We start from the raw sequence: 19,745 nt of genomic DNA on the forward strand, positions 1-19,745 counted from the left end.
TTCCTGTGGGCTCCCAACAAGATTGGGGCTCCTGCTTCTAAGCAGACTATTGCGCGCTGGATTTTTAATACGATTCAGCATGCTCATTCTATGGCAGGATTGCTATTACCGAAATTGGTAAAAGCCCATTCTACCAGGAAGGTGGGCTCATCCTGGGCGGCTGCCCGTGGAGTCTCGGCGTGACAATTTTGCCGAGCTGCTACTTGGTCGGGATCAAACACCTTTGCAAGGTTTTACAAGTTTGATACCCTGGCTGAGGAGGACCTCTTGTTTGGTCAATCGGTGCTGCAGAGTAATCCGCAATCTCCCTCCCGCTCTAGAGCTTTGGTATAAACCCCATGGTTCTTGAAGCATCCCCAGCATCCTCTAGGACGTATGAGAAAATAAGATTTTAATACCTACCGGTAAATCCTTTTCTCTTAGTCCGTAGAGGATGCTGGGCGCCCGTCCCAGTGCGGGCTGTATCTGCAGTTTGGTTATAGTTACGCTCATGTTGCGTTGAGTTCAGCCGTTGCATGCGTTGTTTGTTGAATGCCATGTTGTACGGCGTGTTGGAGGTGTGAGCTGGTATGTATCTTACCTTAGTTTAAAATAATTAAATAAATCCTTTTCCTTGAAATGTCTGTCTCCCTGGGCACAGTTCCTATAACTGGAGTCTGGAGGAGCCAGTTCACACCCATTCAAAGTCTTACAGTGTGCCCATGTCTCCTGCGGATCCAGTCTATACCCCATGGTTCTTGAAGCATCCCCAGCCTCCTCTACGGACTAAGAGAAAAGGATTTACCGGTAGGTATTAAAATCCTATTTTTAATAAAATTTAACATTTATTAGGTATTCCTTAAAAAAACGAGTTCATATGAAACATAACACTTTTATTGAATATTTTTAGTGATCAAAGTGAAAATCTATTAAGGAATTGGTGTTATATTCCCAGCTAATATGCTGGAATAATTTAAGGTCCATCAGCAGGAAAAGAGTCCTCCTCCTCAGTGGGACTCTTAGGGGGTAACTCAGACCTGGTTGCACGCAGGCTATTTTTTGCACTGCTGGTAATCGCCGCCCACAGGGAAGGTGGGATTTGCTGTGCAGGGCTGCAAACGCTTGTGCAGAGAGCTGCACAAACAAAAAGTTTGTGCAGTCTCTGCACAGCTCAAGTCTTACCCGCTGCGATGATCCGGCCAGGAGCTGACTTCAGGATCCCTCCTCGGAAACGGCCGGGCATGCCTGCGTTTTCCTCGACACTCCCAGAAAACGGGAGCTGACACCCCGGACGGCCTCTTCCTGTGAATCTTCTTGCGTACGCCGCTGCGAACACTTTCTTCTGTGTTTTTGTCGCTGCCAGGCGACGGCTGTAGCCAGCCAGCGGTGCGCCTGCGCAATACGGCCCGCACGCTTGCGCAGTTCAGACCCGATCGCATGGCTGCAAAAAACTGCAGCGTGCGATCGGGTCTGAATGACCCCCTAAGGATCTATAAACTACAAAACCTGGTATTCCTTTGTGGTCTCCCACCAAATACTATCCAGGCACAACACTGTTTCGCTTCCAAGATCAGACGAGATTGGGCCTATGCAGTGTGGTATTATTGTAGAAAGTTTTTGACCAGAGTCGGTAAGCAAACCAAATCAACTGAGGAACCCTTTCTGTTGGGGAAAAAAATGCTTGAAACACAAAACACTTGCTTGTAAAAAAAGTGACGCTCATCTGTTCAGTGATAGCCCATATGTCATGGGTTAATTCAATTTTTTTTGAATCATTGGTCACAAAGATAGTCATTTAAGGCACTAACAAGTGCCTGTGTTTATCTGAAATATAAACACAGAGTGTATATACAGTATGTGTATCGGATGGTAATTGCCTGAATTTTTTTTTTTAATATAGTGCTATCCTAAGTCACATAGAGTTTAGAAAAATTATCCGCTATATTTAGAGTTGATAAATACAGTCACATATATATTTTCAATATCATTTGACACATATATAAAATTTAGACTTGAAGAGTTGAGAGGAGATTATGTAAAGGGGCTGGGATACAGGGATATCCACCCTTCTGCTGTTCAGACATCTTGCCACAATGGTATAGGACGAAGAATGAGAGAGGGTGGGCACCCTAACCCAACCTGAAGGAAGATAAGTGGGGTATCAAGCTTTCAGGCTATGTGTCATATATCCCCTGATGCCAATTTGTGGACAGTGCAAAGGAAAAAATTACTAACAACCTTCATGCAATACACTCTGAAACAAAGGGATAACAGCAATGTATATCACAGTTAAAAATTCCTGTGCATTGTTAAACACAACAGCTCTCAACAAACAAAATACACAGTGCTGCAGTGCTTGCACGGTAAAGGATTCAGTGTGGCACAATTGTGGCTTAGTTGCTTAAAGATACATTGTGTTCAAAGAGGATAAATAGAAGAGACATGTGAATCGCAACAGTAGCTATCCTTCTCTTCATAGAGACATACAGTGCCTTGGTAAAGTATTCACCCCCCTTTGCATTTTTCATGTTTTGTTGCCTCACAACCTGGAATTAAAATAAATTGTTTGAAGGTTTGCATCATTTCATTCACAGAACATGCCTACAACTTTGAAGATTTTTATTGTGAAGCAAACAAATAGGACAAAATAGCAGAACACTTCAGCGTGCATAACTACAGGTTGAGTATCCCATATCCATATATTCCGAAATACGGAATATTCCGAATTACGGAATTTTTTTAGTGAGAGTGAGATAGTGAAACCTTTGTTTTCTGTAGGCTCAATGTCCACAAACTTTGTTTAATACACAAAGTTATTAAAAATATTCAGGCTGTGTGTATAAGGTGTATATGGAAACATAAATGAATTGTGTGAATGTATACACACTTTGTTTAATGCACAAAGTTATAAAAAATATTGGCTAAAATGACCTTCAAGCTGTGTGTATAAGGTGTATATGAAACATAAATGCATTCTGTGCTTAGACTTAGGTCCCATCACCATGATATCTCATCATGGTATGCAATTATTCTAAAATACGGAAAAATCCGATATCCAAAAGTCTTCCGGTCCCAAGCAATTTGGATAAGGGATACTCAACCTGTATTCACCCCCCTAAAGTCAGTACTTTGAAGAGCCACCATTTGCGGCAATTACAGCTGCAAGTCACTTTGTATAAGTCTCTATGAGCTTGCCACTGGGATTTCTGCCCATTCCTCAAGGCAAAACTGCTCCAGTTCCTTCATGTTGGATGGTTTCCGCTTGTGAACAGCAATCTTCAAGTCTGACCACATATTCTCAATTGGATTGAGATCTGGTCTTTGATTAGGCCATTCCAACACATTTAAATGTTTCCCCTTAAACCACTCGAGTGTTGCTTTAGCAGTATGCTTCGGGTCATTGTCCTGCTGGAAGGTGAACCTCCGTCCCAGTCTCAAATCACAGGCAGACTGAAACAGGTTTTGCTCAAGAATATCCCTGTATTTAGCTCCATCCATCTTTCCCTCGACTCGAAACCGTTTACCAGTCCCTGCTGCTGAAAAACCTCCCCACAGCATGATGCTGCCACCACCATGTTTCACTGTGGGGATGGTGTTCTTGGGGTGATGGGATGTGTTGGGTTTGCGCCAGACATAGTGTTTTCCTTGGTGGCCGAAAAGTAAAATTTTAGTCTCACCTGACCAGAGCACCTTCCTCCATACATTTGGGGAGTCGTCCACATGCCTTTTGGCAAACTGAAAATGTGCCTTCTTATTTTTAACACTAAGTAATGGCTTTTTTCTGGCCACTCTTCCGTAAAGCCCAGCTCTGTGGAGTGTACGGCTTATTGTGGTCACATGCACAAATACACCAGTCCTTGCTGTGGCACTCTGCAGCTCCTTCAGGGTTACCTTTGGTCTCTGTGCTGCCTCCCTGATTGATGCCCTCCTTGCCCGGTCTGTGAGTTTTGGTGGCCAGCCCTCTCTTGGCAGGTTTGTTGTGGTACCATGTTCTTTCCATTTGAAGATGATGGATTTGATGGTGCTCCGGGGGATCATCAAAGATTTGGATATTTTTTTTAATAACCCAACCCTGACTTGTACTTCTCAACAACTTTGTCCCTGACTTGTATGGAGAGCTCCTTGGTCTTCATGGTGTGATGCCTCTTGCTTAGTGGTATTGCAGCCTCTGGGGCCTTTCAGAAAAGGTGTGTTTATACTGACAGATCATGTGACACTTAGATTGCACACAGGTGGACTTCTTTTCACTAATTATGTGACTTCCGCAGGTAATTGGTTGCACCAGAACTTTTGAGGGGCTTCATAGCAAAGGGGGTGAATACATATGCACTTGCCAATTTTCAAATTTTTATTTATAGAAATTATTTTTTATATAATTTTTTCTCATTTCACTTCACGAACTTAGACTATTTTGTGCAGATCCATCACATAAAATTCAGAATTAAATAACAAGTTGTAATGTAACAAAATAGGTAAAAAGCCAAGGGGGAGGAATACTTTAGCAAGGCTCTTTATATAGGCATACATAGTAGCTATTTAAATCCACTTGTATGAAATGCAATCCACTTGTATGAAATGCAACAGTAGCTATCCGTTTCTTGCAAAAAATATATTTAACCATAAATAGCAACAGTAGCTGTTTAAATCCACACCTCACTGAGGGAACCAAAAGAACACTGTATCCAGAATGGCCACAACAGTAATTGTTTTATACTCTCTCTATTTAAAGAGAGACTGTGATTAATACGAGTGTCTCTTACTCCCATACAAACGCTAAGTCAAAAAATGAAACAGAAAAGAGGCAGTAGCGTGCATGTTCATTATAGACTGTGATTGTCCATTAATCTGGTAATGGAGACATAAGTGACTGTTAGGGTTAGCACATATAATCCTATAATTGCTGTAAAAATGAGCGCCTGCTCCTACTAATCTGACTATAGTCTGAAGGTCAGGCAAATGGAAGATCTAATAACAGAAACGTATGGCCGTTTAACTGCCCGCTCGGTGCTTGATCGGCGCGTTGTAGCTACCATCCAGGGACTTGTATCAAAGAAGACAGGGAGGGCGGGCTGCTGTGGTGTTCCCGGATGGAGAGCCCTCTTGCCGTGGAGAATGGAGGTACGTCCCCTACTGTGGCGGTGACCCCGGCTGCTAGTGCCTGCATGTCTGCTCCAGGCATTTGGTGTCCGCTTTCGGACCTGCATGTCACGTGTGCGCACCACGTGACACGCTCTCGGCTCTCTGACATACGTTTCACAAAGCTTTAACACAGATAACGTGTGTGTGTGTGTGTGTGTGTGTGTGTGTGTGTGTGTGTATATATACAGGTTGAGTATCCCATATCCAAATATTCCGAAATACGGAATATTCCAAAATACAGAATTTTTTGAGTGAGAGTGAGATAGTGAAACCTTTGTTTTTTGATGGCTCAATGTACACAAACTTTGTTTAATACACAAAGTTATTAAAAATATTGTATTAAATTACCTTTAGGCTGTGTGTATAAGGTGTATAGGAAACATAAATTAATTGTGTGAATGTAGACACACTTTGTTTAATGCACAAATTTATAAAAAATATTGGTTAAAATTTACTTCAGGCTGTGTGTATAAGGTGTATATGAAACATAAATGCATTCTGTGCTTAGACTTAGGTCCCATCATGATGATATCTCATTATGGTATCTAATTATTCCAAAATACGGAAAAATCCGATATCCAAAATACCTCTGGTCCCAAGCATTTTGGATAAGGGAGACTCAACCTGTATGTATGTATGTATGTATGTATGTATGTATGTATGTATATATATATATATATATATATATATATATATATATATATAAAACCAGCAAAAAAGAGGTGGCACTCGGAGGCTTTAAAGTGCAAAATGAATTGTATTCCACAAGAGAAAACTAACGTTTCGGGGTCACATTACCCCTTTGTCAAAGCGAACCATTTTTGTTCACTTTGACAAAAGGGTATTGTGACCCCGAAACGTTAGTTTTCTCTTGTGGAATACAATTCATTTTGCACTTTAAAGCCTCCGAGTGCCGCCTCTTTTTTGCTGGTTGTGGATCTCTCTAATAGGGCACCGGAGCTCGTATTCGGAAGATAGTGGGAGTGCCGGTCCGTGTGGACTAATATATATATATATATATATATATATATATATATATATATATATATATATATATATATATATATACCCGGCACTCCACTCAATAATAATATCAACTTGCTGCGGTGCCCTCCCAATGTGAGATACTTAGTCTCAGATATGCAAACATGGATTCACGGGCGGCACTCGAACAGACTTTACAGCAGTGTTGAATCACGTCATTTTATTGCCAACATGTTTCGGGGACAACACCCCGTCCTCAGGGCCAGACGGGGTGTTGTCCCCGAAACATGTTGGCAATAAAATGACGTGATTCAACACTGCTGTAAAGTCTGTTCGAGTGCCGCCCGTGAATCCATGTTTATATATATATATATATATATATATATATATATATATATATTTATATATTATATATCAGATAATCTGTGATTAGAATGAAAACCTGGTAATGGATGAGAGCAGCTGACAATCAACTATTTACTACTAAACACAAATGGACAAAACCTGTCCGTGATTTAACCAATTTGTATAAACTACAGGTTTTGTCCATTTTCCAGTGTTTGATAGCAAATGTTTGTTTGTCCGTTGCTCTCATCCATTACCAGGTTTTCAGTCCAACCACAGATTATCTGCCAGATAATTGTATAGTGTATGCCCATCTTAAGTGTGCCTTGAGGACTGAGTTTGGGAATGCCTGTGCTAGGGGAAGCATCTGCATCACTTATTTATGTCAATTATTATACCATTTGCCTGCAGCAAAGAGGGCAAAGTGGGAATTTCCCCCTAAGGTTGATGTTATCTTAGATTATCTAGAATTTATCTACTGTAACAGCGTTTCTTATTATGGGCGGTGCGTCTTTAACCACTTAACCGACTATTTTTTTCGCAAAAAAAACGCTCCAAAATTGTCGGGGTTTTTTATGAGTGAATTAGGTGAAGAACATGAATTTAACCCTATCCCAAATGATTTTAGTTAAAAAAAAAAAAATAACATTTTTTTGCATTTTTTAAAAATATTTTTCCCCCCAAACATCGAAACATCTATCGGGAACATCGCGACCATCTGAACATCGCGGAGTTCATTTTGAAAGCCGAGACAGCCTCGAGGTATGCAGGGGGGGGGGGGGGGGGTCTGGGGGCAGCTAGGGAGGGTTTATTTACACTCCCCAGCGGCTGCCATTGTCTGCAGCCGCTGGAGGGGGGAGATCCTGCCGTGCTGACCGAACAGCAGTGATCGGCAGACACGGGGAGAGTGCAGGGAGGCAGAGGGACCTTCCGGTCCCTCTGACAGCAGCAGCAGCGGAGGTAAGTTTCCCTTCCCTGCCACTGCTAACACACTCTATCTGACTGGTCGCATCCCGTGTGACCAGGTCAGATAGAGCACTTGCAGGCATGGTCGCATCTGATGCGACCATTCCAGGCAAGTGGTTAAGAGACAGCATGTGCAGCAAAGTGAATGCTACTTTGAAATCTAATTTTAAAGCAGCTGAAGCTTCATTGAGGCCGTTCCTTGCCTACGCCTGGGTGAGTAAGCCAGTAGAAAGGCGGGCTGATCAGCTAAAGGGCGGACTTTTTTCTGGTATCCTCAGAGGAGAATTACTTTCCTCATTGGGAAAGAAGCAGGCTACCTTGGGGAAGCGACAATAGATGCAGGGCTGAATCAGGCCCACATCTCTGCTGTGGCAGGTATTGTATTTAGAGCTCTGCAGCCTTGTTGCTGACTGAATCAAAAATAGACTTTGGAGGGTCTTCGTGTGCAAGGAGATATTTTGTTTTGTCCAGAATTGAACAGAATTACTTCCTTAGACACAGGAAGGAAGAGTAATTTTCTTCTCTCTTCAGCTTCATTTTCATTTAGGCTAAAATATTGCAAGAGGGTAATCCTCTAGTTTCCAAAGATGTAAGAAAAAGATTAGGCAGCCCTGGGTGCCTCACTCAGGAGCTAAATTTTCTGATAAGCGACCAACATGACAGTCAGGGACACACTCGGTGGAAGTTCACCTGTTGTCTTTCAGAGACAAGTTGATGGATTCCATGGGGTATATTTACTAAAGTGTGGGTTTTTAGAAGTGGAGATGTTGCCTATAGCAACCAGTCAGATTCTTCTTATTTAACTAGCGCCTTCTATAAAATAATAGCTAGATTGGTTGCTATGGGCAACATCTCTATTTCTAAAAACCCGCACTTTAGTAAATATACCCCCACATCAGACTTTTTGCTAACAGGAATTATTACAAGGGCTTATATCATAGGCTTAGCCCCAAGGAGGTTCGTTTCTACAGGTCTTCTGTGACAGGACGGTCCCGTACGAAAGCACTCGCCGCTTTCGCGTCCCGTCTCCTGTGCACAGAATGGAGGGTCAGGTCACACGGGACCTGAACACATAGGGGATTCCCGCTTACCATCAGTAACCGCCTGTTACTGACTCCACCAACTGCGCTGTGGGCGGGTTTATGCTGCCACCACCAAACTCCTTACCTGCCGTGGCGTTTGGAACCACGGTTCTGCTCTGTATGTGCCGACGCACTGCCTTACCACACCTGTGTGGTGTTGACGAATCCCCACTAGCCACTTGCTAGGCCTCTACCGGTAGCTGGCGGAAGCCGGAACTTCGAGACGTTAGGTGCTTCCCTGGACAGCCGGAGGACGGGGCTATGTTTGGCATAACCCTGTAGGTCACAAGATGAAGCAATCTTCTTGAGGCAGATGATGTTTATTTGCTCAGTAATAGCCTTAAAAAAGACTCCTCCCTATTGCTAGGGGTAACAGCATACAGCAAGATGTTCCAGCAGAATAAAGATGGTACAAAACACTACACTCTGGAGGCACGCAGGTCTCCTTTTTATGTCAATTTTCCACACAGTACCACAGGGGGGTAAGCCCTCCCTGTCTTCTCCAACCAATCAGGTTATCGCACAAAATATAAATAAATTACATTTTACAAGGATGTCAGTAAGTGCAAAAAAGCTATTTCCTTTTTCCTGCCACACACAGACAACGTTTTGTATAATTTAAACTCCAATTCCTACCACCTGGGAGGTTACACTTCACCATTGATACATTTAACACATAGCTTTAAATATGGTTTGTATTGGATTTACCAAACAAATATTCTTCCTTCCTGCATCTACCATTCAGGATTCGTATATCAATTATATCAGCTACATGAAACAAACAGGTTCCAAGCCCATAGACTTTATCTATGGGATAAGGAGATCCCACGTGATTAGCATCTTTCTCTAAGGAACTTACACATCAAAAGGTATTGTCCTTCACACCTCTCTGCTAGGACAGGGCCATTAGCATGCCACTTCCTATTTCCAGAAGATAAGAGATGCTTATTCAGACAGCTATAGTAAGTGCACTTTTCCCTTTAAAATACAGGTGACCACATCTCAAATACAAATACATTTAAACATGCATTCCTGCAATTGTGCACAGAGCACTACATATGACATGCCAAAGCACATCACTAAACATACTTTAAATACCCGGTGCCTAGCACCCACAATACATTTAAAGATGGCGACTAGCGCCAGTGCACAGTTTAAAAGTGGCGCCAAGCGCCCATTGTCCGCCTAATGGCGCCGGGCACTAGGGGTTAACCCCCTTCAGTGCTGCGGCCGCCATTACACGTGTGGCTGGTTAGTCTCTCCGGCCACATCTGCCTGTAGATCCCTTAAAGCATTGAAGATTCAAAGAAGCAATTTTGATGCTGCTCTTGGCAGCAGTAATTGTCCCTGTTCCGCTGAACCAGGAGGGGGGGGGGGACAAATTCAGACTTGTCCTTTCAATCTATTCTCAAGTTAAAAATCATTAACTGTTCATCTAAGGATGGATAAAGTCAAAATTATGGGGTCTATTTACTAAGCCTTGGATGGAGATAAAGTACCAGCCATTCAGCTCCCAACTGTCATTTTTCAAACACAGCCTGTGGCATGGCAGTTAGGAGCCGATTGGCTGGTACTTTATTTTCCTCAACTTTATCTCCGTCCAAGGCTTAGTAAATAGACCCCTAAGTCCCTACGAGCTGTTGCCAATTGCATGGAGTAGGGGGAGTGTATGGCATCCAGAGATATTACACATGCGTATTTACATAATCCGATCTGGGAGGGTCACTAATAAGATTTGCAGTGCTTTCTCGTCTCATCCATTAAGAGCCTCCCTCTTTGACTTTGCCACAGCTCCAGTGGTATTAACAAGGTGATGGCAGTTGTCGCAGCATTTCTCAGGGGTGGATGACATCCTGTATGTAAAAGCAGACTCTGCAGAGATCTGGTTGGATCATGCGAGACCAGTAGGATTTTATGGAAGTGCATGGCTGGATTATAAAGTCCAATTTGATTCCAGCTCAAAGCAGGTTGTTTCTAAGATTGGTGTACAATACCAAGCAGAAAAGGGTGTTTCTTTCAGAGAACCAGATTTCTTCCTTTCATTCTCTGGGCATACTTCTGGAGGGTGTCCATGCATTTTTGTATGGTGACTGCGTTCAAAGCAATCCAGTTCGCTCAATTTCATTCTCAGTATTTCTCATACGTCCTAGAGGATGCTGGGGATGCTTCAAGAACCATGGGATATAGACGGGATCCGCAGGAGACATGGGCACTTTAAGACTTTAAAAGGGGTGTGAACTGGCTCCTCCCTCTATGCCACTCCTCCAGACTCCAGTTAGATTCTGTGCCCAGTGAGACTGGATGCACACTGAGGAGATCTCCAGAGTTTCTCAGAATAAAGACTTTGTTAGGTTTATTATTATCAGGGAGACCTGCCGGCAACAGGCTCCCTGCATCGTGGGACTGAGGGGAGAGAAGCAGACCTACTTCTGTGAGTTTCAAGGCTGTGCTTCTTAGGCTACTGGACACAATTAGCTCTAGAGGGTCTGATCGCTAGGTACGCCTAGATGCTCGTTCCGGAGCCGCGCCGTCACCCCTCTTGCAGAGCCAGAAGTCAGAAGCCGGGTGAGTAGAAGAAGATCAGAGAACTTCAGTGACGGCAGAAGATTTCAGTGATGGCTTTTGAGGTACCATGTTTCAGGTCTGGGCAGTATATTACACGCTTCAGAACCGGGATAGGCGCTGGGTTGTGAGCTGGCAGAACTCTCTCTGTGTTTCTCTAACAGGCTTTGCTGTGGGTCTGTCCCCTATAGCCCAAGTGTGTTGTGGGTGTCTGTACGCTTGTGTGTCGACATGTCTGAGGCTGAGTGCTCTTCCCAGGAGGAGGCTGGAGTGGGGACAGAAAAGGCTGTGGGAGTGACCGTGTCGGCACCGCCGACGGCTGATTGGGTAAATATGTTGAGTGTTTTGAATGCAAATGTGGCTCGGTTGACTAAGAGATTAGATAAATCTGAGTCTAAGAACCAGATATGGAGAAAATCCATGGAGGATGCATTGTCGCAAGCTCAGACCCCTTCGGGGTCACAGAAACGTGCATTTACCCAGATAGCAGATACAGATACCGACACGGACTCTGATTCCAGTGTCGACTATAGTGATGCCAGATTGAATCCTAAACTGGCTAAGAGCATTCAGTACATGATTGTGGCGATAAAAGACGTATTACATATCACGGAGGACCCTGCTGTTCCTGATACAAGGTTCTGTATGTTTAAACGAAAGAAACCTGAGGTAACGTTTCCTCCCTCTCATGAACTGAACGCTCTCTTTGAAAAGGCTTGGGAAAATCCTGACAAGAAGGTACAGGTTCCCAAAAGATTTCCGGTGGCATATCTGTTCCCCTCTGGGGACAGGGAAAAGTGGGAGTCAACCCCCACGGTGGACAAAGCTCTATCGCGTCTGTCCAAAAAGGTAGCGCTTCCGTCTCCTGACACGGCAGCCCCAAAGGATCCTGCGGATCGTAAGCAGGAAAATACACTAATATCCATTTATGTCACTACAGGTTCGCTGCTCAGGCCTGCCGTTGCATCGGCATGGGTGAGTAGCGCTATAGAAAAGTGGGCAGATAACTTGTCATCTGAGATAGATACCCTGGACAGGGATAGCGTGCTTTTGACTCGTATCGGGGACGCTGCAGCCTATTTAAAAGAAGCTGCAAGGGATATTGGCCTTTTGGGATCAAGGGCCAATGCCATGGCAGTCTCGGCTAGGAGGGCATTGTGGATTCATCAGTGGAATGCTAATGCTGACTCTAAGAAGACTATGGAGTCTCTACCGTTTAACGGTAGTGTCTTGTTTGGTGACAGCCTCGCTGACCTGGTATCTATGGCTATCGTGGGGAAGTCATCATTTTTACCTTATGTTCCTGCACAACAAAAGAAAACGCCCCACTATCAGATGCAGTCCTTTCGGCCCAATAAATACAAAAAAGGACGAGGGTCCTCCTTCCTTGCTACGAGAGGAAGGGGAAAAAGGTCACAGGCTGTGGCAAGTTCCCAAGAACAGAAGTCCTCTCCGGCTTCTACCAAATCCACCGCATGACGCTGGGGCTCCTCTGCGGGAGTCTGCAGCGGTGGGGGCACGTCTCCAACTCTTCAGTCAGGTCTGGGTTCACTCGGCCCTGGATCCTTGGATATTAGAAATAGTAACCCAAGGGTACAAATTGGAGTTTCAAGACGTGCCCCCCTCACCGATTTTTCAAATCGGCCTTGCCAGCTTCTCTTCCAGAAAGGGAGGTAGTATGCGCTGCAATACTAAAGCTGTGTCAAAATCGAGTCATTTTCACGGTACCCCCGTCACAACAGGGGGAAGGCTTTTATTCGAGCCTGTTCGTGGTCCCGAAGCCGGATGGCTCAGTCAGACCGATTCTGAACCTAAAATCCCTCAATTTCTATCTAAAAAAATTCAAATTCAAGATGGAATTTCTCCGAGCAGTGATCTCCAGTCTGGAGGAGGGGGATTTTATGGTGTCGGTCGACATAAAGGATGCCTACTTACACGTCCCCATATATCCTCCACATCAGGCTTACCTGAGGTTTGCTGTTCAGGATTGTCATTACCAATTTCAGACGTTGCCGTTTGGTCTGTCCACGGCTCCGAGGATTTTCACTAAGGTTATGGCGGAAATGATGGTTCTCCTGCGCATGCAGGGAATCACAATTATCCCGTACTTGGACGATCTCCTGATAAAGGCGAGATCCATTGAGCAATTACTGAAAAACGTTGCGCTCTCACTGACGATTCTGCAACAACATGGTTGGCTCCTAAACTTGCAAAAATCATACTTGGTTCCGACAACACGACTGTCGTACCTGGGTATGATTCTGGATCCAGAATTACAGAGAGTTTTTCTTCCAGAGGAAAAAGCTCTGGAAATACAGAAGATGGTGAAACAGATTCTGAAACCGGCAAGAGTGTCGATTCTTCAATGCACTCGATTGCTGGGGAAGATGGTGGCGGCCTACGAGGCCATTCAGTTTGGCAGGTTCCATGCCAGAGTGTTTCAGTGGGACCTGTTGGACAAGTGGTCTGGGTCTCACCTGTACATGCACTGGAAAATAATCCTATCTCCCAGGACCAGAATCTCCCTCCTGTGGTGGCTGCACAGTTCTCACCTCCTGGAGGGACGCTGGTTTGGGATTCAGGATTGGATCCTGGTGACCACAGATGCAAGTCTCCGAGGCTGGGGAGCAGTCACACAAGGAAGAAACTTTCAGGGAAAATGGTCAAGCCAGGAAGCTTGTCTGCACATAAACATTCTGGAATTAAGGGCCATTTACAACGGCATTCTGCAAGCGGAACATCTTTGCGGTCTGCCCGTCTTGATTCAGTCAGACAACATAACAGCAGTGGCGTATATAAACTGCCAAGGCGGAACAAAGAGCGGCGATGGTGGAGGCCACGAAAGTTCTTCGCTGGGCGGAGAGACATGCAAGCGCTCTGTCAGCAGTCTTCATTCCAGGAGTGGACAACTGGGAAGCAGACTTCCTCAGCAGACACGATCTCCATCCAGGAGAGTGGGGTCTTCATCAAGAGGTCTTTGCAGAAGTGACAAGTCGTTGGGGAATTCCCCAAATAGACATGATGGCGTCCCGCCTCAACAAGAAACTTCAGAGATATTGTTCCAAGTCGAGGGACCCTCAAGCAATAGCGGTGGACGCCCTAGTGACACCGTGGGTATTTCCGTCGGTCTATGTGTTCCCTCCACTTCCACACATTCCAAAGGTGATAAAGATTATAAGAAGAACAAGGGTTCAGGTGATACTCATTGTTCCAGACTGGCCAAAGAGGGCCTGGTATCCAGATCTTCAGGAGTTGCTCATAGAAGATCCCTGGCCTCTTCCTCTACGGGAGGACCTGTTACAACAAGGACCGTGCGTGTATCAAGACTTAGCGCCGCTGCGTTTGACGGCATAGCGGTTGAACGCCAAATCCTAGCCCGAAAGGGTATTCCTAGTGAAGTCATTCCCACACTTCTTCAGGCTAGAAAAGAAGTAACGGCAAAGCATTACCACCGTATTTGGAGGAAATATGTGTCTTGGTGTGAATCCAAGAAGGCTCCTACGGAAGATTTTCAGCTGGGGCGTTTGCTCCATTTTTTGCAAGCAGGTGTGGATGTGGGCCTAAAGTTAAACTCCATTAAAGTACAAATTTCGGCCTTATCAATCTTTTTTCAGAAAGAATTGGCCTCCCTTCGTGAAAGGCGTGCTGCACATCCAACCTCCATTTGTGGCACCGTGGGATCTTATTGTGGTATTGCAGTTCCTGCATTCTCATTGGTTTGAACTTTTACATTAAGGTTGAGTTAAAATTCCTTACTTAGAAAGTAGTCATGTTGTTGGCCTTGGCATCCGCAAGGCGGGTATCTGAATTGGCGGCTTTGTCTCACAAAAGCCCCTATTTAATCTTCCATGCTGATAGAGCGGAGTTGAGAACTCGTCAGCAATTTCTGCCAAAAGTGGTTTCATCATTTCACGTAAACCAGCCTATTGTGGTGTCAGTGACTACTGACGCCTTGGCGGAGTTTAAGTCTCTCGATGTGGTCAGAGCTTTGAAAATCTATGTCGCCAGAACGGATTAGATTAGTAAAACAGAGGCTCTGTTTGTCCTGCGGCTCCTGCTTCCAAGCAGACTATTGCGCGCTGGATCTGTAATACGATTCAGCAGGCTCATTCTACGGCAGGATTGCCGTTATCGAAATCGATAAAAACCCATTCTACCAGAAAGGTGGGCTCATCCTGGGCGGCTGCCCGAGGGGTCTCTGCATTACAACTTTGCCGAGCTGCTACTTGGTCGGGATCAAACACCTTTGCGAAGTTTTACAAGTTTGATACCCTGGCTGAGGAGGACCCCTTGTTTGGTCAATCGGTGCTGCAGAGTCATCCGCACTCTCCCACCCATTCTAGAGCTTTGGTATAAACCCCATGGTTCTTGAAGCATACCCAGCATCCTCTAGGACGTATGAGAAAATAGGATTTTAATACCTGCTCGTAAATCCTTTTCTCTGAGTCCGTAGAGGATGCTGGGCGCCCGTCCTAGTGCGGGCTGTATCTGCAGTTTGGTTATGGTTACACTCATGTTGAGTTAAGTTCAGTCAGTCTGTGGCTGATGTTGGTCATACCGTTGCATGCGTTGTTGTTGAATGCTATGTTGTACGGCGTGCTTGAGGTGTGAGCTGGTCTGTATCTCACATTAGTTTTAAAAATTAAATAAATCCTTTTCCTCGAAATGTCCATCTCCCTAGGCACAGTTCCTATAACTGGAGTCTGGAGGAGGGGCATAGAGGGAGGAGCCAGTTCACAACCCTTTTAAAGTCTTAAAGTGCCTATGTCTCTTGCGGATCCCGTCTATACCCCATGGTTCTTGAAGCATCCCCAGCATCCTCTACGGACTAAAAGAAAAGGATTTTCCTATTTTCTAACTGGAACATTCAATGACGTGAAATAAGTCCTACAACTTAAAATCACAGTGGATAAGGCTGTGTTGACACAGGTCTGCCTCTCACCCACATCAGAGGTTAAGGGGCTGTGTGGGTTAATTCTAGTTCCAGAGTCCTTACTTCCAATAATTGTATGGGAGTTTTGAGCAGTCTTTAAAACATTGATGAGGGCAGAAAGTCTTCTAAGGGGAAAGGTTGTAAAGGTTTAGGTAGTCAAAACTATGCCAGTAGCCTATCTGCATCATCAGCAAGGCGCACAAAGTACTCAGGCTATGAAGAATGAAATACAGTGCATCCAGAAAGTATTCACAGTGCTTCACTTTTTCCACATTTTGTTATGTTACAGACTTATTCCAAACTGGAATAAATTATTTTTTTCCCTCAAAATTCTAGACACAATACGCCATAATGACAATATGAAAAAAGGTTTGTTTTTAGTTTTTTTAGATTTTTGTAGATTTATTAAAAATAAAAACTAAACAATCACATGCGTGTACATAAGCATTCACAGCCTTTGCCATGAAGCTGAAAATTCAGCTCAGGCGCATCCTGTTTCATCCTTGAGATGTTCTTACAGCTTAATTGGAGTACACCTGTGGTAAATTCAATTGATTGGACAGGATTTGGAAAGGTACTCACCTGTCTATATAAGGTCCCACACTTGACAGTGCATGTCTGAGCACAAACCAAGCATGAAGTCAAAAGAATTGTCTGTAGACCTCTGAGACAGGATTGTCTCGAGGCACAAACCTGGGAAAGTGTACAGAAAAATATCTGCTGGTTTGAAGGTCTCAATGAGCACAGTGGCCTGCATCATCCGTAAATGGAAGAAGTTCGGAACCACCAGGACTCTTCCTAGAGCAGTCCAGCCGTCTAAACTGAGCGATTGGGGGAGAAGGGCCCTAGTTGGGGAGGTGACCAAGAACCCGATGGTCACTGTTAGAGCTTCAGCATTCTGTGGAAAGAGGAGAACCTTCCAGAAGGACAACCATCTCTGCAGCAATCCACCAATCAGGCCTGTATGGCAGAGTGGCCAGACGGAAACAACTCTTTAGTAAAATGCACATGGCAGCCGCCTGGAGTCTGCCAAAATGCACCTGAAGGAGACTCGGACCATGAAAAACAAAATTCTCTGGTCTGATGAGACAAATATTTAACTATTTGGCATGAATGCCAGGCATCCTGTTTGGAGGAAACCAGGCACCTCTTATCACCAGGCCAATACCATCCCTACAGTGAAGCATGGTGGTAGCAGCATCATGCTGTGGGGATGTTTTTTAGTGGCAGGAACTGGGAGAAAAAAACCTGGATGAAAACCTGCTCCAGAACGCTCTTGACCTCAGACTGGGACGACTGTTTATCTTTCAGTAGGACAACGACCCTAAGCACACAGCCAAGATATCAAAGGAGTGGCTTCAGGACAACTCTGTGAATGTCCATGAGTGGCCCAGTCCGAGCCCAGACTTGAATCCGATTGAACATCTCTGGAGAGATCTGAAAATGGCTGTGCACCGAAGCTTCCCATCCAACTTTTTCTCTCTTCACCATGCCAACACTTTTTTTCCCCACATCTTTCCTATGCATTTTTGATACTGGTGTGAGGTGTCAAAGGTCATACCAAATATCATTACATAGATATTAGAGAGAGAGAGCATACCAACCAATCAGCTTACAAGCTGTGCTAGAAAAATTACAGAAGCTCATTGGTTGCTATGTGTAAAATCTCCACTTTATCTCTCCAAGATTATATAAATCTCCCCCAGAATTTTTCTCGGTACTTGATTATCTTTATGTAGATACACATATGCAGTATACATAAACAGAATATAGTAATTATGAACATTATTTTGCAACCAAATAGTAGAAACATAAAAAATGGATGTTAATGCAATAGAGTTTTGGTACTCCTCCATTTTGACCCAAAAGCATTATGAAAATTGATTCCACTCATTAAAACACTACATTGGCTTTTGCACCAGTTTTGTGTTTTCAGCTGGTATTATGAATAGAACGCACTGCACTGTATTTCAAAGACCATTAATAATCATGCAATTTGTGAAACAACTTCATCTGAAAATATTAATTTACATATTTTTTCTTTTATTAGCTATGCGCAAAATTATGGAATCTATAAAGGAACACAGAAGTAAAGCACAATCTTCAATAACAGTATGTATCTTTTGTTGAATTATACAGTATGAATATGCAAGAGTTTTATTCTTTGTATTTGTGATTGACAATTCATGCGGCCACAAGGTCATGTACTGTTGCTGGGAGACCTAAGACTGCAAAAATAATACTGTAGTATTTCTGTGCCAACATTTTCCTGTATCTCTTCTGAATTGTACCAGGCCTCATACAGGTCATATAGAGTGGGAAGACCCACAGTGCGTCCCAACCATATGGACAGCAAGGTCAGTCAGTTAGCAAATGGGAAGACATTTGTTATCACACTGATCTTCTGCCAGTCTGTAATATTGGTAGGCCTGCATTACTGGTGAGCCTAGTGTTATTACCTGGGAGGTCAGGTGTGTGCAATGGAAGGTGTTGCTGCAGATATTATGGTGGTGGGGTATGCTCCTGCAGAGGTGATGGTAGTTGGATATGCTGCAGCAGAGGTGATGGTGGTGGGATATGCTGCCACAGAGATGATGGACAGAGGATATGCTGTCGCAGAGGTGCTGGTGGGGGGATATGCTGCCGCATAGGTGATGGGGGGATATGCTGCTACAGAGATGTTGGACAGTGGATACGCTGCTGCAGAGGAGGTGATGGGGGGGATATGCTGCCACAGAGATGATGGACAGAGGATATGCTGCCACAGAGGTGGTGATGGGGGGATATGCTGCCACAGAGATGATGGACAGAGGATATGCTGCCGCAGAGGTGATGGTGGGGGGGATATGCTGCCACAGAGGTGCTGGTGATGGGGGGGATATGCTGCCACAGAGGTGCTGGTGATGGGGGGGATATGCTGCCACAGAGGTGCTGGTGATGGGGGGATATGCTGCCACAGAGGTGCTGGTGATGGGGGGATATGCTGCCACAGAGGTGCTCGTGGGGGGATATGCTGCTGCTTAGGTGATGGGGGATATGCTGCCACAGAGGTGCTGGTGGGGGGATTTGCTGCCAGAGAGGTGCTTTTGGGGGGGATATGCTGCGACAGAGGTGCTGGTGGGGGGGATATGCTGCCATAGAGGTGAGGGTGGGGGGGGGGGGGATATGCAGCCACAGAGGTGAGGATGGGGGGATATGCTGCCACAGAGGTGTTGTTGGGGGGGATATGCTGCCACAGAGGTGTTGTTGGGGGGGATATGCTGCCACAGAGGTGGTGATGGGGGGATATGCTGCCACAGAAGTGGTGATGGGGGATATGCTGCCACAGAGGGGACGGACAGAGGATATGCTGCCACAGAGGTGCTGGTGGGGGGATATGCTGCCACAGAGGTGCTGGTGGGGGGATATGCTGCCACAGAGGCGAGGGCGGGGGGATATGCTGCCACAGAGGCGAGGGCGGGGGGATATGCTGCCACAGAGGCGAGGGTGGGGGGATATGCTGCCACAAAGGTGATAGACATAGGATATGCTGCCACTGAGGTGATGGTGAGAGGATATACTGCCTCAAAGATGATGGTGGGAGGATATGCTGCCGAAGAGGTGATGGTGGGGGGATAGAACTGATGGGAGGGGATACGGTCGTTGGGTCGACTCAACTTAGGTCGTCAGTCATTGGGTCAACCACGATGGGTCGATGTGCACTAGGTCGACATGGTCATTAGGTCGACCTGTACTAGGTCGACAGGTCAAATTGT

At 45.0% G+C, this 19,745-nt stretch overlaps 1 protein-coding gene across 1 annotated transcript in view; it reads left to right on the top strand.

Moving 5' to 3' along the window:
* ATF7IP2 (activating transcription factor 7 interacting protein 2) overlaps positions 1-19,745 on the top strand; it is a 233,173-nt gene that overhangs the window by 182,046 nt on the left and 31,382 nt on the right. The window contains exon 9 of the mRNA XM_063934278.1: positions 18,041-18,102. Within this exon, the coding sequence (XP_063790348.1) occupies positions 18,041-18,102 (62 nt within the window). The remainder of the gene's footprint in view (positions 1-18,040; positions 18,103-19,745) is intronic.

This window comes from Pseudophryne corroboree, chromosome 7, assembly GCF_028390025.1.
Source record: "Pseudophryne corroboree isolate aPseCor3 chromosome 7, aPseCor3.hap2, whole genome shotgun sequence".
NCBI lineage: Eukaryota > Metazoa > Chordata > Amphibia > Anura > Myobatrachidae > Pseudophryne > Pseudophryne corroboree.